The sequence below is a fragment of the Eleutherodactylus coqui genome, chromosome 9 (genome assembly GCF_035609145.1).
Source record: "Eleutherodactylus coqui strain aEleCoq1 chromosome 9, aEleCoq1.hap1, whole genome shotgun sequence".
Classification (NCBI taxonomy): domain Eukaryota; kingdom Metazoa; phylum Chordata; class Amphibia; order Anura; family Eleutherodactylidae; genus Eleutherodactylus; species Eleutherodactylus coqui.
In genome coordinates this window covers 116,582,645-116,606,045 of record NC_089845.1, presented here as the reverse complement: position 1 = coordinate 116,606,045, position 23,401 = coordinate 116,582,645, and the positions used below count along the sequence as shown (strand labels likewise).

The 23,401-nt window shown below is 45.2% G+C and overlaps 1 protein-coding gene across 1 annotated transcript in view; it reads right to left on the bottom strand.

Moving 5' to 3' along the window:
* Positions 1-1,143: 1,143 nt before the first annotated feature.
* The window catches only part of MATN2 (matrilin 2), a 94,440-nt gene continuing 72,182 nt past the window's right edge, over positions 1,144-23,401 (bottom strand). The window contains exons 12-17 of the mRNA XM_066578381.1: positions 18,000-18,413; positions 14,206-14,358; positions 9,027-9,068; positions 7,598-7,681; positions 4,834-4,923; positions 1,144-1,990 (exon numbers count right to left, since the gene is read on the bottom strand). Coding sequence (XP_066434478.1) covers positions 1,935-1,990; positions 4,834-4,923; positions 7,598-7,681; positions 9,027-9,068; positions 14,206-14,358; positions 18,000-18,413 — 839 coding nt within the window. The 3' untranslated portion in view covers positions 1,144-1,934. The remainder of the gene's footprint in view (positions 1,991-4,833; positions 4,924-7,597; positions 7,682-9,026; positions 9,069-14,205; positions 14,359-17,999; positions 18,414-23,401) is intronic.

The window sequence follows — 23,401 nt, the reverse complement described above, 5'->3', positions numbered from 1 at the left end:
CGGGGCTTGCTCTTCTTAATCCATTTGTCACTTGTTGCTAGACATGGGCTTTACTTTGGCTGGCGGTTCACATGCTGGTCGAAGTAAATGAACCCTGGTATGTATGGCCACCTTTAGCTGGCAGAGTTATAACCACCTGCTGTTGAATGTGGAAGGAGACATCTGCGGTACAGAGGGTTGAGCCTTAGGCCTCATGTCCACGGGCAAAATATGATTTTAAATCTGCAGCGGATCACCCGTGTGCGGATCCGCACTCCAGAGGGATGCATTGACCACCCGCGGGTAGATAAATACCCGCGGATGGTCAATAAAAGTGAATAAAAAAAAAATGGAGCATGAAAAAAAAGGGACATGCTCCATTTTCGTGCGGTTCTACCGCGGGGACGGCTCCCGTAGGCTTCTATGGAAGCCGTCTGGATCTGCGGGAGACCTAAAATATGAATAACTTACCCGCAGCGGACCGGACAGGTCTTCTCTTCTTCACGGCCAGATCTTCTTTCTTCGGCCTGGCAGATGTGCTCGGCGCATGCGTGCGGCACACTGCCGGCGTACTGAGTACATCCGCCAGCCAAAGAAAGAAGATCCAGCCGTAAAGAAAAGACCTGTCCGGTCCGCTGCGGGTAAGCTTATTCTTATTTTCAGCGCTCATGTCCGCGGGGCCCGAGGGACCCGCTACGGATTCTCCATGGAGAATCCGTAGCGGGCCTGATTTTCCCCTTGAACATGAGGCCTTTAAAGGGAAAGGCTCAGCAAAGGTCCTGTAGGTGAAGATCTAAGAACGCTGAGGTTATGCTTTAACCAGTCTTGTCAGCCATGTATAGATGTAGCAATTACTCACAAGACTGCTACATTGTCATAACACTTTTCAGCATTGTAGCAGAGTTGAAGCTTTAAATATGAAGTAACATTTGCTATATCTGTATGTTGTCCGGTGTAATGGCAGCTTGTTAATACGCCCTCTACTGCAGTGACTGGCTGTTGTGTACACCGAATGTGCATGCATACGTATCCGCCGGTCATTCACCATTCTGAGAGTGGAGGGGTACGCTCTCATGAATAAAATGAAGTAGCTTTTTCCCTGTATACTTTGCCAACAAAGTAGTGGACCTGAAGATGGACAGATGTAAATAGACACTTGTAACAAATAGTTTACAATTTAATATTTATATTGCATAAAACAATGACGTCATGAGTTCAAAATCCTAAAATTACAAAGTTAGACTTGGTTGGTCCTCTGTGTCTGTTTCCTTTTTGGTTTTGTTTCCAATAGAGGGTCACTCTTACGGCTCTGACATCTATCAGAGGATCCAATAGGAGTCTCCATCCAGATGCAGCATGCAGCGCTGTTCTGCTGCTGAAGCGCTAGACTCCATGACACTATACAGATCTGCTGAAATGCATAGGTAATTGGAGCCTAGAGGTCCTCTTTAAACGGGCTGCTAATTGTTCAGATTCCACTGCGAATCTGGATGTTTATGGTTCAGTGTAAAAAGCATGTATCAGCTGAACAACAAATGAGAAGCTGTTTGCTTCTCATTAGTCATTCAGTTTTTGCATGCAGAAAACCAAACTATGAAATGGCCCATGTAAACAGGTAATCGTTCACTTAACTGCCTGCTTACTGTAAATGGAGGCAAAACGCTCCCCGTCCCGCTCCAATCACTACTGATGCGATATCACAGGGACTACTTGTTGGGCATCTTGTGCCCTGCAGGTCGTCCCATGTAAAAGCACCTTAAAGTAAGAAGATAACTGACACAAGTACTCTATATACTGTGTTCAAACATGCAATTCTAGAACAATATAAATAAAACCCTTTTCTGCACTTTTATACATTTTGCTGATGGCCAGATGGTTGATCGCTTGGAATAGTTTGCGGCTTTCTGAAAAAGAACTAATGCTATATCCACTTTGTACAGTTCAGATCTGGTTTGCTATCGTTGTCCCACTCGATTCTCCAGTTCTTCCATCCGTCGTGTAATCTGCTCCAGTGGGTCTTTGTCAAGGAAACAATGCTTACACTTGTTATCGCTAGTATCTTAAAATTGTAAAAGGGGTAGAAACTTCTCATTTGGAATGATACCACGGCTTGAAATACAAGCCCTACCCTGAAAATATACCCTAACTGCAGATAGAAATAAAAGCATACATCACCTAGAAGTGCAGCTACTTCCTGGTCCCCGCCACTTGATTTCTTCATCTCTTGTGGCTGTGGATTAAAGAACCCCCTCCTTTTGGAAGCGCTGGCTGTGATTAGCTGATGCTTGGCCAATCACAGCCAGCGCTCGATTAATGGCTGTGATTGGTTCATCGAGTTCTGGCTGTGATTGGCTAAGCATCAGCCAATCAAAGAAGGCGCTTCCAAGAGGTGGGGACTTTTCAATCCCCAGCCAGAAGAGATGAAGGAGAATAGTGCTGAGGACTCAGGGAGAAGATGCGGCTGGGCTGACCACTTCAGAGAGGTGATGTATGGGTTTTGTTTTATGGTTGTTTAATATTTTTTCTTGCAGCCTGGACTTAATTTAGGACTTTGACAGTAGGATTTCCTACTATCATAGGTGCATCGCACGAAAGTCGCGTTTTCATGTGATACAACAGAGAGAGGCTCCATAGGGAAACGTGGGCTACAAAACCTCATGTGTCGCGGGACCCAAAAGATTTTTGTGTCGGGTTGTTGCATGCTATAAAACATTGCATGTGTGAAGTAACCCTTAGGAAAGCATGGGCTTCACATACATGCGTTCCCAGCCCCCTCCTGTCAGATTCTGTATGTATCCAACCAAAAATAAAGTATGACATACTCCATTAGATTGTGTGCATACAGCCCCGTTCTTAGGGGAGGAAAACTCCATACCGGATAGAGCATTGGATGATGACACAGCTTTCCATATAACTCCATAGTTCATTGTGTATCTTAATCTACTTGGCTATCAATTTCTGGATTAATAAAATTGATTTTAATGGGAAACATTGCATGGCGATGCAATCAGAAGGACGTAAAAAAAAAAATTGTGCATGCGGCGATTTATAACCTTGCAGCATCACTGTAAGGGAAAGAAAAAAAAACTGCTCATGTGTATCACTCCATTGAAGGGAATGGAGTTTGTGCAAAATTAACGTGTGTGTGCGCATGTAGTAGTAATCTTTATATAGTGCCAACGTGATCATGGAAGGTTACCATGATGAAAGCTGGTGCTGCCCCCTTAAAACTGTATATTGTGGCCCATTTCACATCTGCCTGAGAGCACCTATGTCTTCCACAATACTGCTGGGAAAATATTCTATGGACAGATGGAACAAAAGTGGATCTTATTTTAGCAGAAAGCTGTGTTTGTAAGAGAAAACAAATATTAGAATCTCATCCAAACTGTGAAGCATGGTAGAGGGAGCTTTATGATTTGAGTCTTGATTTGCTCCTTCAAGGTCTGGACACCGTGCATTCATTGAGGGAGTAATGAATTCTGAGTTGGATCAAGACATTTACTGGGAGAGCGTAAGGGCAGCAGTCTCAAAGCTTTAAGGAAAGCCCAATGCCCACAGGGGGATCTGACATGTGGAATCCGCATGGCTCACCGGCAAATGAAGCTGCCAATAGGGAAGCATGGTCGGCGGACATGAATTAAAAAATACTGATTTGTTTTGCGGACATTTTGGGTCCGTAAAACAAGTCACAGCATGCTCCATTTCAATGCGGTTCCCACAAGGACGGCTTTGAGTGAAGTCAATGGAAGCCGTTCGATCCATAACCAATTGAATTGTGGATGGGCCATGGATTCCACGGGAAGCAGGAGTTTTATTTAAAAAGAAAAAACAAAAGGGGGGCAAACTCTACTGCACATGTGCAGCGGAGCGCCGGCCAGCGCTTCCGCACACATCCGCAGTGAAGAAAATAAAACACCTGGACAGGGTAAGCAGGGTCCTCAGCCGCGGCTCCCACATGGGGAATCCGATCCGCCCGTAGACAAGAGGCCTTAAATCAACAAAAAAAAAAAGTGTGGCATGACAAGGCATTCCAGAAATAATGATGAACTGAATCATATTTGGATTGAGAATGGTCTAAAATTCCTTCCCAATGTGCAAATTTTATTTGCGGCCACAAGAAACAATTAGTGGAGGTGATTTCTGCTAAAGGGGAAACTATAGTTTATTAATTTCAAGGGTTCACTTACTTTTACTCCTTGTACTCAATGAGAGACATGGTTTAGTTAGCTTGTGTTTGTCTATGTTTGTGACAAAGATAACAAATCAGACCACATTTTATTAGTAATCAATGTCATAATCCAGGTAATTCCACTGACTTTTTCGTGCAACTGTGCTTCTTAGTTTCTATAGATGTAATGACAGGAACAAGACTGATAAAGGCTGCACAACTCATTTATGACCCAGCTTGATGACCTATCATCAGGCTAGGTAATGAATAGTTGATCGGCTGGGGTCCGTAACTCAGGACGCCACGTGAGTAGCTGATCGCATGGTTGCTGACAGCACCACAATTATACAGGTCGAAGAGGAAGCAGCGGCAGTCTCGGCTCTGACCTCCATGAAGTGGCCGGCGCATGTAACTGCAAGCACGTCATTGAAATCAACACGAGTCGTAACTGCAGTTATAAGCGCCAGCCACTACACAGAGGTCGGAGCAGAGACTTCCGCTCTGACCTGGGTAATTGTGCGTCCGCTGACAGCGCCACAATCAGCTAATCGGTCGGGGTTCCAAGCGCCGGATACGAGCCAGCCAACTATTGACCTATCCTGAGGTCATCAATAGTATTCTTCCTGGGAAACCCCTTTTAATGAAATAGATGAAAAGGTTGAAATATTTACTGTAAAGGATATATTGATGAGTTAGGCGTTTGACTTCTTCATTGGCATTATTTTGAAACTCCATAATATTCTTACACTCGCATTGCTCCTCTTTGATTCTTTCTGGAATATTGAAGACACATTACAAGTGTTAGGACCGCTGTTTCCCTTACTGTTGGCAGGTAATTGCATGAAATAAAGTAATAGTGTGACCTATTTGGGGACAATATGGTACCTTAGGCGAGGCGCTGTATGGGGACCCTAACAGATCGGGCACAGGGCATGCTGGATGCAGAGAGCCTGGCTGCTATGCCATGTACTGCTATATGATGCACCTACAGATCTGTATTCTTTCCTAAAAGCAACACTTCAGGAAGAAGATGGGGGTAGATCTGTAGGCCACAGTATGAATACAATAGAATAGCCTGCCATGGGCACCGCATTTGGGAACAGTACAGTGGTTCCAGAAAGACTTCAGACCCCATTAGGGTTTTTTTTTTACATTTAGTCATGTGGCAAGTTTTTCCCTATCATTCTGCACTCATTAATGACAAACTGAAAATAGATTAGAAATCTTTGTAAAGTTTAAAAAAATAATAAACTAACTTTTTGCACTGACATAAGTCTTCAGACCCTGTACTCAGTACTTAGTTGAGCCACCTTTGGTAGCGATTACAGCCTACAGTCATATTAAGGCACATTTACACGGAATGAGTGTTGGGCAAACTATGCCCGACGCTCATCTCTGCACATGCTGACTCCCGTACTACTGCTCACAGCAGGGCGGCAGGAGATTTCTCTCCTCTCGCTCCCCCGCCCCTCTCCATTGACATAACATAACTGCTGTTCAGTGCTGAACGGCTGCTATTTACACCGAGCGATCAGCTCATCGTCCATCGTTTATGCAGCTTAAATGATGGACGATGAGCTCATCGTTCAGTGTAAATAGCAGCTGTTCAGTGCTGAACAGCCGCTATGTTATGTCAATGGAGAGGGGCGGGGGAGCACGAGGAGAGAAACCTCCTGCCGCCCCGCTGTGAATGAGCGACATTACCTCCTGTGCAGCAGCATGAGAGTGAGTATGTGCGGGGACGAGTGTCGGGCATCGCTTGCCCAACACTCATCGCATCTAAATGGGCCTTAAGCCACTCCTATGTGCTTTTGGCTGTGTGCTTGGGGTCATTGCCTTGTTGGAAAGTAAACCTTCTGCCCAGTCTGATGTCCCTTGGCCTCTGGATCAGGTTTTTATTAAGAACATCTCTGTACTTTGCTCCATTCAACTTTTCATCTCCCTGACCAGTCACCCTATCCTAGCCACTGACCCCCCCCCCCCTCAGCACGATACTGCCTCCACCATGCTTCCTTGTAGGGATGGTATTGGGCACAGGATGAGTAGTACCTGGTTTCCTCCAGACATAACTCCTAGAATTGAGGCTGAAAAGTTTAATCTTGGTTTCATCAGACCAGAGAATCTTGTTTTTGAGGGTCCTTTAGATGCTTTGTTTAGCAAATTCCAGGTGGGATTTTATGTGTCATTTACAGAGGAGGCTTCTTTATGACCACTTTGCTATAAAGCCCAGATTAGTGGAATCCTGCAGTGATGGCTGACCTTCTGGAGTTTCTCCCATCAGCACACAGGGTCTTTAGAGCTCAGCCAGAAGCCAGAGTGACCATTGGATTCTCGGTCACCTCTATTGCCAAGGCCCTTCTCCCCCAATGACTTAGTTTGGTGGGTCGACAGCTCTAGGAAGAGTCCTGGTTGTTCCAAACATCTTCCATTTAAGAATTACGTCAGCCACTGTGCTGTTAAGAACTTCCAATGAAGCAGAATTTTTTTGTAGTTTTCTCCAGATTAATATTGTGCATGGGACAGGAATCGCAAGTTGCCAGGAGACCAGATAGAAAAGCTAGAATTAAGGCTGGGGAAGGAAGAAGAGAGAGAAGGAGAGAGAGCTTTCTTCCGTGCAAACGATAGGCTGTCCATAAGCAGAAAACACGTATATGCAACAATTCGCAACTCCTTTCCGAGACCACTCGAGATAAACTTTTGGAATGATTGGCTATTGTTCTACTGTAACTATACTTTTCTTTATTCTACTTTGCACTATTACTAAAGATATCGCTGAGCTGGTCCCACAGAAAGAGGACAATAGTGATTTCACACCGTTGTCTTTTTTTTCTTTCTCCGATGCTCATTGCTAACTAATTTTGACACATGAGAGGACTCAGATCCTGGTAGCCTTATTGCCGATTCTAAATTTAAAGGAGTACTCCAACAGTCCAATCAACTGTTGGGGTGCTCACAGGTGCCTCCAATGAAGGCGTAGAAACATCTCCAAGATGATCAAGAGAAATGGGAGGCCCCCAGAGCTAAATTCCAAGTGTCATACAAAGGGTCTGAATACTTATGTCAATTCAATGTTTTTCATTTTTTTTTTTATTTAAAAAGATTTCAAACATTTTGTTTTCGCTTGTTATTATGGGGTATTGAGTGCAGAATGATGGGGAAAAAGCTTGATTTTTTTTATTTCCACAAGGCTACAACACAACAAAATATAAAATAAAAGTGAAAGGGTCTGAAGAATTTCTGGACCCATTGTAATTAGGCCAGTCCCAGCAAAAACTGCATAGAGTTGATTGAGGTATAGTTGTTTCACTACTACACAATGTAAGAGGGGAGCACATGGACATCATAGGGTGGTCTTGTATGAGCCAGAACGAGGAGCTCACTCTGGTGGGCCGCTTGTGCATGCATTACATGGTTGGCCTGCATCTAATACTACATTTCAAATCTCACCTTCTGCTTGAGTTGTGAATTTGATAGCAGACATTGAACAAGATACTGTGATTTCACTGTTCTCTCTAAGTTCAGAGGAAAATTCTGAAAGACACAAAGTTTCAAGTAAAGTTAACTACTAGAATGAAGGCATTACTGAGGTTGGGTACTGATGTGGATCTGTACTGGCAATTTATAGGTTTGAAGAGCTAGGGCTCTGGGCAGAACACCAAACTTGGCAAACCATTGTATCAACGTGTCCAAAGGTTGTGATGTTGTACGGGCCTCCACAAATTTGTCACAAAGTTAGAAGTACCTGCATTTTTGTACTTGTGAAGTGGATCCGGTAACAACTAAGCCAATTTGCACAGAGGCTTGGTCTGTTTTACTTACCATCTTGCAACCCCACATTCAGGACTTTAGGGTGTATAGTGAATGAAAACCAGGTCTGTCATTAGACTCATATATTAGGCCGCTTTCACATCTGCGTCGGAAAAAGTATGCAGCACTTTTTCTGCAATCCAAAGGCCGGGATGAACTGCACTATAGTCAGTGGGCTCTGTGCAGCGCTGTTTGGTTCCATCCAGAGACGGAGCCATTCAAATGGAGCAGGAATGCGGAATCCCCAACGCAGATGTGAAACCACATTGTCCTATGTAAGGGCAATGAAGTATGAGAACAGCTCCGCTCTCCCACTAGCTAAAACAGCATAAAAAATGTGTTTTTGGCCAATAGCAATGATCAGAGAAAATACTGCACACCTAGTATATGAATCCGGTGTATTCATGAGCAGAACACCCCCACACCTCTTAGCGGTGATTGACGGCTGTATCTGAATACAAAGCAGCCAGCCATCAATCATGGTGAGGAGGCACGGGTGCTTTCCTTAAAAATACACTGGATTTATAACCTAGATATATTTTCCCACGGCTCCTATTAGCCAAGTGGCACAAGATTGTTTTTGGTGCCATTTTGGCTAATAAGAGAGCTGACCGCTCCACTGCTAAATGCTCATATATTATGCCAGCATGGGACGACTGTTGTGCGCATAAACGCCCCACAGTCGTTCCAAAGACTACTACTCTGGCGCGTTCACACAGGAACGATAATTGTTCATTGAATGTAGGAGAGTGTATCGAAGGTCTCTTCCGTCCGCCTACATTCACAGTAAACAGGCAGTCGTTCATAGAGGAGTTACTGCCTGTTTACACAGGGTGACTATTGCCAGGCTTTTATACCTACATAAAATGAAGGACAAACGATAAGCGAAGAAACTATTGTTAATCGTTCAATCGTTGACGGCATTTACACTGAGTGATTAATCGTTCATGTAAAAGGGCTTTAGGTACAGACTCATGCCAAAGAGAACAAATCTATGCATCAACCTTTATTACTAGTAGTCTTATTTCCAACAATATAAAAGTGCAGTAAGCTATTGTCTACTTCTTACCTTGATTGGAGAGGTCAGTAGTGGTTTTCCAATTGCTCCAACCTAAAAAAAAAGAGATTTTTTTTAAAACTCTATATGCTTTTATCTCAGACGGTGGCATCCATTAAGATGGATAGAAATGATAAGTTGGCATTGCTTGTTGAAAGGAAGCATATGGACTATCATGTGGGTCTTCCTACCTCAGTATAGCAGTGCCTATCCCTAGTGCAAGCAGACACAGAAAGCTTCAGAACCTCAAAACAGGCCGTTCCGATTTACAGTAGGAAGCAGCTCTGAAGCATTAGCTGCTGCTCAAACAAGTAACATACTGAGCATTCGTGAATATGTGTAAGTAGTGCAGTGTCTGTATTGTCACAGGTTAACAATATCAGAAAATGTTTCTTGTCCTGTGATATCATTGATCCTGTGAGTTATCGAACACAAAGGCAGGCGATGCAATTCCTATTCCGACCCATAGCGGACTGTCTGGCAGTGAACTACTTCTCCCGCTTCCAGTCTTTAAGGGCTTGTCCCAAGTTATAAACATATCCCCTATCCACCGGATAAGGGGTAAGTGTCTGATCGATGGTGACTAGAGATGAGCGAACGTACTCGTCCGAGCTTGATACTCGTTCGAGTATTAGCGTGTTCGAGATGCTCGTTACTAGAGGCGAGCACCACGCGATGTTCAAGTTACTTTCACTTTCATCTCTGAGACGTTAGCGCACTTTTCTGGCCAATAGAAAGACAGGGAAGGCATTACAACTTCCCCCTGCGACGTTCAAGCCCTATACCACCCCCCTGCAGTGAGTGGCTGGCGAGATCAAGTGTCACCCGAGTATATAAATCGGCCCCTCCCGCGGCTCGCCACAGATGCGTTCTGACAAAGATCAGGGAAAGTGCTGCTGATGCTGGAGCTGCTATAGGGAGAGGGTTAGGAGTATTTTAGGCTTCAAGAACCCCAACAGTCCTTCTTAGGGCCACATCTGACCGTGTGCAGTAGTGTGGAGGCTGCTTTTTGCAGTGTTGCACATTTTTTTTTTTTTTGTATATCGGCCGTGCAGAGCATTGCATCCTGCAGTAATTTTACATTGTCCAGGGCCAGTAGTGGTGAGGCAGGGACAGAAGACATATTTAGTGTATATAGGCAGTGGGCCTTTCCAAAAACATTTGGGAAAAAAAATCTATTTGGGCTGTCTGTGACCGTCCTCAGTGTACTGGGTCTCTGCTGGGGGTAGTTGTCCTAATTCATACGCAGCCAGCTAAGTGTTACAGCAGGCTTGCGCAAAATTCTTTCCTGCCTCTGTGTTGCCTCTTACATCACCGCTGTATTCCTGTCCACAAGTGTACTGGGTCTCTGCTGGGGGTAGTTGTCCTAATTCATACGCAGCCAGCTAAGTGTTACAGCAGGCTTGCGCAAAATTCTTTCCTGCCTCTGTGTTGCCTCCTACATCACCGCTGTATTCCTGTCCAGAAGTGTACTGGGTCTCTGCTGGGGGTAGTTGTCCTAATTCATACGCAGCCAGCTAAGTGTTACAGCAGGCTTGCGCAAAATTCTTTCCTGCCTCTGTGTTGCCTCTTACATCACCGCTGTATTCCTGTCCACAAGTGTACTGGGTCTCTGCTGAGGGTAGTTGTCCTAATTCATACGCAGCCAGCTAAGTGTTACAGCAGGCTTGCGCAAAATTCTTTCCTGCCTCTGTGTTGCCTCTTACATCACCGCTGTATTCCTGTCCACAAGTGTACTGGGTCTCTGCTGAGGGTAGTTGTCCTAATTCATACGCAGCCAGCTAAGTGTTACAGCAGGCTTGCGCAAAATTCTTTCCTGCCTCTGTGTTGCCTCTTACATCACCGCTGTATTCCTGTCCAGAAGTGTACTGGGTCTCTGCTGGGGGTAGTTGTCCTATTTCATATGCAGCCAGCTAAGTGTTACAGCAGGCTTGCGCAAAATTCTTTCCTGCCTCTGTGTTGCCTCTTACATCACCGCTGTATTCCTGTCCACCGGCTCTGCGCACATTTCCGCAAGTCCCACACGGATGCTGCCACCCTGCAACATTGGTTTCATCTGCCAGTGCACTGACTGCTGTGCGACGTGCCCACACGGTGGAACTCTACGCTCCACATGTTGGCCAGGCTCTATGAGCAGCGTAGAGTTATAGTGGAATACCAACTCCAACATGGGCGGCGCAGTGGGAGTCAGCCTCCTCAATTCTTTACAGAAGAGTGGGCCTGGTTGGCAGACATCTGCCAGGTCCTTGGAAACTTTGAGGAGTCTACCCAGATGGTGAGCGTCGATGCTGCAATCATTAGCCTCTTGCCTCTTGAGAAGTTCCCTGCAAAGCATAAAGGCAGACGCTTTGCGCTCGGAAACACAAGCAGGGGAAGACAGTATGTCGCTGGATAGTCAGAGCACCCTCCTGTCTATATCTCAGCGCGTTGAGGAGGAGGAGGAGCATGAGGAGGATGAGGAGGAGGGGGAAGAGACAGCTTGGCCCAATGCTGAGGGTACCCATGCTGCTTGCCTGTCATCCTTTCAGCGTGTATGGCCTGAGGAGGAGGAGGAGGATCCTGAAAGTGATCTTCCTAGTGCGGACAGCCATGTGTTGCGTACAGGTACCCTGGCACACATGGCTGACTTCATGTTAGGATGCCTTTCTCGTGACCCTCGCGTTACACGCATTCTGGCCACTACGGATTACTGGGTGTACACACTGCTCGACCCACGGTATAAGGAGAATCTTTCCACTCTCATACCCGAAGAGGAAAGGGGTTCGAGAGTGATGCTATACCACAGGACCCTGGCGGACAAGCTGATGGTAAAATTCCCATCCGACAGCGCTAGTGGCCGAAGGCGCAGTTCCGAGGGCCAGATAGCAGGGGAGGCGCAGAGATCAGGCAGCATGTACAGCACAGGCAGGGGAACACTCTCTAAGGCCTTTGACAGCTTTATGGCTCCCCAGCAAGACTGTGTCACCGCTCCCCAGTCAAGGCTGAGTCGGCGGGAGCACTGTAAAAGGATGGTGAGGGAGTACGTAGCCGATCACATGACCGTCCTCCGTGACGCCTTTGCCCCCTACAACTACTGGGTGTCGAAGCTGGACATGTGGCCTGAACTCGCGCTGTATGCCCTGGAGGTGCTTGCTTGTCCTGCGGCTAGCGTCTTGTCAGAGAGGGTGTTTAGTGCGGCTGGGGGAATCATCACGGATAAGCGTACCTGCCTGTCAACCGACAGTGCCGACAGGCTTACACTCATCAAGATGAACAAAGCCTGGATTTCCCCAGACTTCTCTTCTCCACCAGCGGACAGCAGCGATACCTAAACAATACGTAGGCTGCACCCGCGGATGGAAGCATTGTTCTCTATCAGCATCAAAAACCTGGACCTTTTAGCTTCATCAATCTGTGTATAATATTCATCCTCCTCCTCCTGCTCCTCCTCCTGAAACCTGACGTAATCACGCCGAACGGGCAATTTTTCTTAGGTCCACAAGGCTCAGTCATATAATTTTTGTAAACAATTTTTATACGTTTCAATGCTCATTAAAGTGTTGAAACTTTCACCTGAACCAATTTTTATTTTAACAAATTAAGCCACATTAACCAAAGCGATTAATGGGTTTCACCTGCCCTCTTGGTTGGGCATGGGCAATTTTTCTGACGTACATTAGTACTGTTGGTACACCAATTTTTTGGGGCCCTCGCCTACAGTGTAATCCAATACATTTTTTGCCCACCTGCATTACAGCTGACGTTACATCAGCTGTGCTGGGCACTGCAATGGGATATATTTATGTACCGCCGGTGGGTTCCAGGGAGCCACCCATGCTGTGAGTCCACAGGGAGTTGTAACTGCATGTGTCTACTTCTAAAGAACCCCAGTCTGACTGGGGCATGCAGTGTGGGCCGAAGCCCACCTGCATTAAACATGACATTACCTCAGGTGTGATGGGCAATGCAATGGGATATATTTATGTACCGCCGGTGGCTTCCTGGCACCCACCCATGCTGTGGGTCCACAGAGAGTTGTACCTGCCTGTGTCTATGAATTAAAAACACCGGTCAGGTTGGGGCATGCAGTGTGGGCCAAAGCCCACCTGCATTTAATCTGACGTTAGCTCTGCTGTCCAGGGCACTGCAATGGGATACATTTATGTACAGCCGGTGGGTTCCAGGGAGCCACCCATGCTGTGGGTGCACACGGAATTCCTATTGCGGAGTTGTACCTGCCTGTGACTATTTATAAAAAAACGCGGTCTGACTGGGGCATGCAGACACCTTGACAGAATGAATAGTGTGTGGCACATAGGTTCCCCATTGCTATGCCCACGTGTGCAGCTCCTGATGGCGGTGGCACAGGATTATATTTCTCATTGCTTCTGTACAGCATTGTGGGCTATTGCCCCGCCCCTTTTAAAGAGGGTCGCTGCCTAGCCGTGCCAACCCTCTGCAGTGTGTGCCTGCGGTTCCTCCTCATGGCAGACGCACTTATAAATAGACATGAGGGTGGTATGGCATGAGTGCAGCTGAAGGCTGCGCAGGGACACTTTGGTGTGCGCTGTGGTCACAGTGTCGTGCGGGGGAGGGTTGGGCAGCATGTAACCCAGGAGAAGTGGCAGCGGAGTGTCATGCAGGCAGTGATTGTGCTTTGTTGGAGGTAGTGTGGTGCTTAGCTAAGGTATGTATTGCTAATGAGGGCTTTTCAGAAGTAAAAGTTGTTGGGAGGGGGGGGGGCTCACTCTTGCCGCTATTGTGGCTTAATAGTGGGACCTGGGAACTTGAGATGCAGCCCAACATGTAGCCCCTCGCCTGTCCTATCCGTTGCTGTGTCGTTCCCATCACTTTCTTGAATTGCCCAGATTTTCACAAATTAAAACCTTAGCGAGCATCGGCGATATACAAAAATGCTCGGGTCGCCCATTGACTTCAATGGGGTTCGTTACTCGAAACGAACCCTCGAGCATCGCGATAATTTCGTCCCGAGTAACGAGCACCCGAGCATTTTGGTGCTCGCTCATCTCTAATGGTGACGTAACTGATGGGCCCCCCAATCGATTGTGAGATTATACATTATTCATATATTACTTGGTTTAATAAGCTAATGGAACTAGAATCAAACAATGAAATAGGCGTGTTTGGTAGAGCGTATGATAGAGCTTTGTAATAGTTGAGCAATAAATCTACAGAATTTTAGACTCCGTACCGTCGCAGATGCTGGATTTTAATTTTTCAGTGATGTATCCCATGGAACTGAAGTCATCAGCATGAATAACGTGTTTCTCTTGTGGCGCTGAAGCAATTTCTTGTAACTCTTCATCAATGGCCTTGCCAACTCCAACAGCATAGATGGTGATGCCTGAGAAGGAGACAGAAGGAATACTGCAAAATGACATCATGCCAATTAAATCTACAACAACCTCCAAGTGACCTGAGCTGACCACAACTGTCAATAACGGAAGAGACCTACAAGGTTGAGAAACGCCTACGTCTACGCTGTAGTGTGAGAGCTGGATAATGTGCAACTGCTGTAGAGTACAAGTAACAATACATTCACTGTAGCAACAATAGGATGCAACATAGAATTGGGTCCCACCGGCCGTGTGTCATTTATGAAACCTATGTTATAGCAAATCAACTGCAGGCCAATGGTCGAACTTTCATATCCTCAAACCAATGTAAAACAGCGTTGGGTTTGTGACAAGGTGCGTTGTCTTGTTGGAAATACGGCTGACCATTCCCCGAGTATTGAAACATTGTCAGCAGCACATTATTGTCTAGAAGGTCAGGGTACACCTCCGTGTCCATGGTTCTTGCCACTACAACCAACAGACCGAGATCATGCCACGTAAGACATCTCCAGAGCAAAAGGAACCTCTGCTGTACTTAAATGTTGGCATGACACACTCAGGCAAAAGGCATTCCCTGGGCATCCTCCGTGCCCGGGTACGTCCATCTGATTTGAAAATAGAATAACGTGATTCATCGCTCCATAGAACATTCTTCCATTGCTCAACTGTCCAATGATGAAGCTCCTTGCACCGCTGTAGACAGGCCATTGCATCTTCTTTGAGAGAACTTGCTAGGCAATTCCAGGATGAATGGAGAGAAATAGGAAAGTGTATTTTGTAGTGGGTGTCAATAGTAGATATATGCAATTGTGAGGGCATACAGTTGCATAAGTTTGGGCAGAATATTTCAAATGGTCTTGTGATACAAAATGCCCGAAGGTCAACCTAGTCTAAAAAAGGCAGTGTTTTGTTTCAAGTCTTTTGGTAAGAAAGGAGTGATGTGTTGTGTTCTTGTGATTTACATGTTCTACTGTGGTTAGATGTAAGTTTGAGCATTTAAAGAGGATCTGTTATGGGGTAAAGTCAGTGGGGCTGTATGCTTGGCTCTGCAGCTGCAGCCCTGCAGACTCCTTTTATTCATACTCACCTCCCTTCATCTGGACGGGCCCTTCATAGGTCTGGCCATTCGTAGGTCTGGCCCATAGCATTATCAATTGGAAGGTCCCTACTGCTCATTGTCAATCAAATCCAGCATTCCGTATTAACAGCCAGCAGTGGGGACTGCCCACTTGCCACATTAACAATGCCATAAGCTGAACCTAAGAAGAGCCCCTCCAAGCAAAAGGCGAGTATGAAAAAAACTGTAATAGAGTCAGGAAGGCTCCGGCTGCAACCAGCCTGATTTCACCCCATAACAAGTCCTCGATAAAATAAAGGGGTTTTCTTGGTTTTAAATAAATAAACCTTAAAAAAAGGGTTGTGCATGATTAGAAAAACATGGCTGACTTCTTCCAAAAATAGTGCCACACTTGTCAACAGGCTGTCTGTGGTATTGCAGCCCATTCCCATTCGCTTCAATGCGATACCAGACATCCCATAAAAGGTGCTGTTTTTGGAAGACAGTGGCGATGTTTTTCTAATCCCGGACATCTTTAATGGCTGTGTAGTGAAAAGTTAGGTGTTTTTTTTTTTTAGATACTTCACATTTTCTATCCGTCACCATGCTGATTTGTGGTGCTGCTTGTGTATGGTATGGGTATTGAATATTTGGGTACTGTATGGGGAGGAGCACCAAAGTGAACTGCAGGCTCGGTCAGCACTGGTGGATTTCTCTGACTCCATCCTTCTGAATATCTGGGTAAAGCGATGATAAGCCTTATAATAATAGTGGGGAATTATTTTTCATTTTTATAATACACCTCTCACTTTTATGCTTTGGTGTCTTTCTGTATAGTGTGACAGCTGTTTCATTATCCCAGAGACGCGGCGCGCAGTGACTCATACACTTCATTGTCTCCTCCGACCGCTTGCAGTGAGCAAAATTGTGCTGTAAGAAAATCATGATACATTGTCTAGTTTCTGTAAATCTCCATTGCCTCCTGGGCCTCCTCCTTGACAAGGGTGCTTTCACACAGTACAGAATTATTCTGCAAGACGCACCTAAAGACGCAGATAATTCTGCACCAAAATCTGCATGTATATATGCGGGTTGTAGAGCAGAAGTCTGCGGGGCTGCGCTGGACTAGATGTGATGCCGCATCCTGTCAGAGCTTATAGATCAGAACGTCTTAAACTGAGCCCTCAGGGAACCCCCATATGTGACAGCAGTGTTCAGAAAATAGCAGGCCAACATCATTAACCTGATAAATAGCTGTTTTTGGCAGAAGTGATATTTCTACATTGCAAGTAATTTACTTGTAGGTGTAGTAGAGTAATAGAAAAAAAAATACCAGCCCAACAATTAGGATGTTCATGCCGCTCATTCTGAATAATTGAGTCATTCATTGAAACGGCAGTTTTTAAAATAAGAGCAGCGAGGAGTTAAATCGGTGAAGTCATTAATTCTGCAGAATAACAGGTGTTAATTTGGGCCATTAATTAATGTAGGAGGTTGGCAAATGCTGCACAGGTGGGTTATAGTGCATTTCCTTCTGAAATACTGGTGAAAATGGGTCGTTCCAGATATTGTTCTGATGAAGGGCGTACTTTGATTAAAAAGTTGATCAGCTCCGCCCCCTTCCCATTGCAAACAGCCAGAGGGGAGGACAGAGGAGGTGAGCCGGCGACGAGTAGATAGCTTAGTAGAGCATACACCCGACGGCATACACGCTAAGCCCGTGCATCACATGGTAGCGTATATTGGAAGGTCGTGAAAACTCTCAACACACCCAGGGATTGTCTTCTTGCACCCTGAGACTCAGAAAAGCTCTTTTCATACATGAGCTCGTGCGAATAAGCTCTAAGGAAAGTGAAATCTTAAACTTTTTTTCGTTTATGCATTTATGAGTTTTTATAGAAAAATGCTGCAGTGGTATTTTTTTTTGATCAGCCTGAAAAGTCCTTTTTTTAAGTTCCTGTAAAGGACTAACACTCAGAGTGGATACATTTTGTTATTATTTTGATTTCGGATTGAATGTGTAGTATTTACAGGTATTTATGGAAATAAAAGTTATTATGATTTTGTACTTGATATTTGCCTTTCCAAACTCACTGCTATGTTTTGAACACTACTGTAAGGCCCCCTGCACACGGGCGGAAATCCCGCGGCGGTATTTCCCGCGGGATTTCCGCCGCTGAAAGTTTGCATAGGAGTGCATTACAATACGCACTCCTATGCAGACGGCCGCGGTTTGGCCGCGCGAAGTCTCGCGCGGCAAACAAACCGCGGCATGTCCTATTTTTGTGCGGGGCACGCACTCACCTGGCCGCCGGCTCCAGTCTGCGCATGCGCCGGCTGCGCCGCAGTCGGCACATGAAAGAGCCGGGGCCGCCAGGCGCGGGTGAGTACGCGCTCGTCCCTGCAGGCTCTCGGGTCGGGTCCCGTGGCGAGAATTACCGCTGCCGGATCCGACCCGCTCGTCTGCAGGCGGATTCCGCTGGCATTGCATAGGTGGTTAAATAAGCACCTAGTACTGGTAATTGGCACAGGTGGTTTCTCTCTGGGAAATCCTCAAATTAGCTGAGCTGAAAAAGAAGAGATCTAAAATACCACTTTGCTTTGCCCGGCTCGCCCAGTCTGAGACTTCATCTTGCGCCCGTCCATCGGTAAACACAATGGCCACTCTCGGCACACCCAGGGATCGTCTTCTTGCACCCTGAGACTCGGAAAAGCTCTTTTCATACATGAGCTTCAGGGCAAGCCCAGTCATGGAGCCTCTGCCCATATATTTCATTTGGGATACTGCTTTCTTCATGTCTTTGGCGGAGCTGTGCTGAGCCATGGTGAACTCTGTGCGGATGTGAGTGGAGTACTGTAGCAGTCCGACTCGTGCAGCTTTCTGTGAGATCTCTAATGAGTCTATGATCCCATTTACAAACTGCTTTACAAGCTCAAAATTCTCTTCTCCAAGACTTTTGGATCCATCAATGACAAACACCAAGTCCACCGGTCCTTCCTCACACTCTGAAAACAAGCACATGCATTAATGATCATTTAGGTAGATTCTAAGGTTATTTGGTTGGTACAATCATTAAAGCGACCCTCCAGGCCCAGACAAACAAGATGGCCACACTGCTTCTCTGACTACCTGATGCACACGGTACAGTAGTACGCATCATTAGTCTAAGATATTACACCTGCTTTGATTGACCAGTGCTGTCCACATGTACATCAGGTAGTCAGAGAAGTGGTGCAGCCATCTTGCTTGTCCAGGATCAGAGGGTCACCTTAAAGAAAACCTGTCACCACTCTTGACATGTTGGTTTCATATGAGTATTTCCCATGGAATAATACTGGAGCATCTTTTCCCATTACTCTGTGTGGTGCCGTTCTTCTGTTATTCCTTTTGAGTGTTTATGAATAAATTGACAAATGGGTGTTACCCATGTCAAAGGGGATGTGTTTTTACAGAGTCTAGTACTGTGAGCACAGATTGGACAGTGTCACGTTGTGTATGCAGACCTATATTTGTCACTAGGAACTAGGGGGCCAATGCCTAGGGCGGCTCATTGACAGGGGCGGACGCAGCACCTGCTAACACAATTTTATTTTCAAATTTATGGATTCAGTATGGTTCCCTGCCTCCCACCTGAGCAGCGACTTATTTCAGCAGCATACCCTTCCAGTGTCCCTATGGAGAGAGCAGTGCAGAACAGAGGAAACTATGAAGAGCAGCAGAACATCTTGACTGGAGCACACGCTGTCTGCGAGTGGCTCTCGTAAGTTCTCACAGTTAGGAGAGAGGGAACATGAAGAGGACTTGAGGAGAACACTGCGAGGGGCAGGGGATAACATGGCATGAGGACAGGGATGAGTGCAGGTGAGCATGAGAGAACGCTGCCTGTGATGTGTAGGGTAGGGGGACATGAGAGGACACTATGGTGTGGGTGAAGGGAAGACAATGAGAGGGATGTCTGATGAGCGGGGATGGCAGCAAACATGGAAAGTATACTAGTGGTGTAGGGGCAGAAAATAAGAACACTATGGGGAATATATACTATGCATTTTCTGCAATGGGGGTTGCATAATTTTCACAGGCGCACGGTGCGCGGAATACATGACCAGGCGAATGCATACAGCTTGTCTCTTGGCCAGCGCTGTAGCTCCGCCCACAGCTCACCGGTCCTAAAACTTACCAGCACCAACCTCCCTCTTACTCAGAGTGCCAGAGAAAGCTGCTGAAGCAGACAGACCGGACCTTCCGGCACTGAACTACATATGAGCAATACAGAGCAGTGCTTCCGCTTCTGTCCTCCCATCATGCACTGCTCACAGGAAGTTGGAAAATATGGACGGGGAGGAAGTAGCAAATGTGGACAAGATGTCAGAGGAAGTGGAGATATTTTTCAGGTGGAGGGTGACATGACAGATAGAAAATGGAGAAAGTAGCCAGACCGGGTACAGTGAGCCTATTACACAATGACTTATTGTGATCATGTACATTAGATTTTAAATTTCAGTCTGTGCCCAGAATACCCCTTTAACCCCTTAGTATCCTGAGATGTATATGTACATCTTGGGTGCAAGGGGTTTGTATGGCATGGAATCAGGAGCGAAGTCGACTCTATACATGGTCAGCTATCTCTCACAGCTGACACCTGGCTGTAACGGCTGCATCCACTGTTAAATGCTTTGATCCGCATTCGGAGGTCCCGAACAGCCCCCTGCAATAAGATAGCACGTTGCCGTCCAGGTGTTATGGTAGCCCAGTGCCTTCTGAAGGCCTCCAGTGCTGCCATGTATTTCTGCCTATTAAAATTGGCCTGTGCATTCAGAAATACCCTATACTGCAATACTGAAATATTGCAGTATATGGTATAAGCGATTAAATAATCGCAAGTTCATGTCCCCTATGGGAACTAAAAAAAAAGCTAAATTTAAGAATATTAAATGTTTTTAAAAAGTTGTATGTACTCCAAAATGGTACCAATAGAAACCACCGGTTGTCCTTAAAAAAAAAAAAGAGCTTTCACATAACCCAATTGAGAGAAAGATAATGGCAGTTATGGCAGTCAGATGATGCTGTCAGAAAGTTTTTTCTTTAAAGATATTTTATTTTTTAAAAGTAGTACAGCAAGAAAAAGCTGTATGAATTTGGTATTGTCGTAATTGTACTGACTCACACAATAAAGTACACATGTCATTTTTGCTACACCGTGTACACGGCAAAAACTAGATGGTGAAATTGCATTATTTCTGAATTTCACTCAAATTTTTAAAAGTTTTTCAATACATTACATGGTATAAGAAGTAGGATCATTGAAAAGTACAACTTGTCCCTCAAAAAACAAGCCCTCAGAGAGCTAAGTTAACAGAAAAATAAAAGGTTATGATTTTTTGAAAGTGAGGAGGAGAAAACAAAAATGGCAAAAAAAGTGTCATCCCCAAGGGGTTATACTTTTATTCAATAGCAACACATTTTGGATGCTAACTGGCCTCTTCATAAACTCATGTGACCTGAGCAGCTAATGAGGTTACAGACATTTTCCCTAGTTTGTCCTACATGTTTTTTTTATAGTGGTTTAACACTGAATCGCCAGGTAAAGTTTTTTTTCCTTTTCAATATGTTATGAAATGTTTTCTAAATCTCATCCTTGCTGAGGAGTGCAGTAGTCCAGTGCTTACAGTTTATATACTGTAGTACCAGCTATTACCACCAGATAGCGCTGCTATGACACCAAAACACAACATTTCCTGTATTTTCTAATACATTTGGATTTGTATAGAATATTCCACAATTCTGCACTAGGAAACCCTAAAATAGAAAGAATCCATGCAACTAGAACTGATCGAATATTGTAGTGTTTGGGGTTACTTTAGTTTAGTTTAAATTAAGATTAATTTTTAGACAACATAAGTGCTATAAGTAGTCAAAAAGTGCTAGACAGCCATCCTCATGTTGAATATTACTCATTATACAATAAAAACAGTGAGATATCTCCATTAGTGTGAAAAAAACTCATATTGCACAATCGCAATCATGTACCCTCTATATACCATCTGATTGGGTGATTGCCAGAGGGCCATTTGCATTGCATGGATTTGGTAACCAACGTTGTAAGGCTGCCCTTAACAAACAAGGCAATTGCAGGCCAAATATAATCCAACAGTCACGTTTACTAAACAGAACTGCAAGTATAAGAGCCTTCAATGTGTTTTGGTTGCTGAAGAAGCACAATAAGCTTGTTGGTTTCAGTACACATATGGTGGTGCTATTACAGCAGCGTGTGCATTCTGAATCCTACTTTCCTGGTTTGCTCTACTCAGGAGACAGGAAGGAGGATTCAGGATACGTGTTGCAGCACATTAAAGAAGAAAAGGTTTAGTCAGGCTGCAGACCCCTGTTGTTACTATTTGGGGCTCAGGTGGCATAAAGGGAGTATTAATACTGTGTGGTTGCACAACGGAGGGCACTATTGCTAGACATTATATTGTCGTGGGCACAATGGGACACTTATTACTGTGTCTGTAACTTAATGGGGCACAAAAAGGCGGACTAGAACTGTGTGAGGTACAAAAGGGAACACTTACTGTGCAGTGGGTACTGAGAGGTATATTAGTGTTTGCAGCAGGGTGGGAAATTTGTGTGCTGAGACAAATGCAGTCTGGAAGAAGTTGCCATGGTGATCTGGGCCCAGATCGAGAAGTAAAGGGTAAATGAATGACTCTAATCAGTGAAGACCTCACCTGTGATTAGTGTTTGTTACTGCACTGTAGTCACTTTTCACTGTGTAGAACCGGTATCTGACGATTATTTGTTAACATACAGATGAGCCGCCGCTGTATCTAAGCTGCCATGTTATAAGTGTTGTCTTTATAGATATGTATGCTCTGAAGTTTTTCTTCTTTTTTGGAGGGGTGGAACAAAATGGGGCATATATATGTCTTGAGGTTTGTGTCACTGATGCCCGTGGTTGCAACTGTGGAGTGAAGTTGTGTGGAAGTGACCACGGCCCTTTAACTGCAGGCGCCTTTAATAAAGCCTTGAAACTATATTTTTGTATTAATGAGCAAAGCAGAACAGATAAGCACATTGTGTCTTGGGATTCTGAGAAGGAGCGTTGCCTTTCCGGAGTATTTGTCCAGTGGGCTCTGTAGGCCGATCTCCTTACAAGTCATGCTCATCGGCGATGTCTATACTGGCAATGCCGATGCAGTTTTATTTAATCATTTCGATGCCTTGATGCTGCAGAGCGTTAAGCTGGACACAAAGACAGATTATGCATCTAACATTTCTCACCAACTGTTCCCGTCTGATTTGTATTCTTCGCTGCAGCAGATTTGCTTGTACAGACAAATCCTATTGTGCAATTTGTGGTTAATCAGTTTTCCTGATTTAACTCCTTCTGTTTTATGGGGAGAGACGCCGATGACACAATATAGCAGGAACCTTAAAAGCAGGAGACTATTTGTTACCCCCCTATGGCGTCTTCTATCTGCAGACTATCTCACCTACACAATAGTATCCCTTCTTACACAGTCCTGTCATAGATTTAAAGGGGCATTCCATCTTTCATAGGGGCCAAAAATCTAAAGTGGAGCTGTCCCCTCTGCTGACATGGTAAATACTTCTATTCTTCATGAACTTACGATGCTAAAGCATCTTTTCCTAGAGCTCAGTGTTGTGATGTTCCTCCGCTATTCCTCCTGGAAAGTTAAGAATAAGTTGACAGCTGGGTGTGACCAGTTTGGGGTGTGTCCTTACACAGTCTGACATGGTCCAATCAGAGCTGACAACAGCACTATATATTCAGGACTAGTGTTGAGCACACTGAAACAGTAGAACCCGGTTTGGGGTCGAACTTTTGTAAAAGTTCAGTTTAGGTTCTTTTAGCAAAGTTCGACCCAAAACAGGGTTCTATTGACTCACTGATCACTGGCGTATAACACTGTCTAAGACCTAGAAAAGTCCCGTATAACTCTGAAAGGGTGTTTATGGCTCTGAGGCTAGT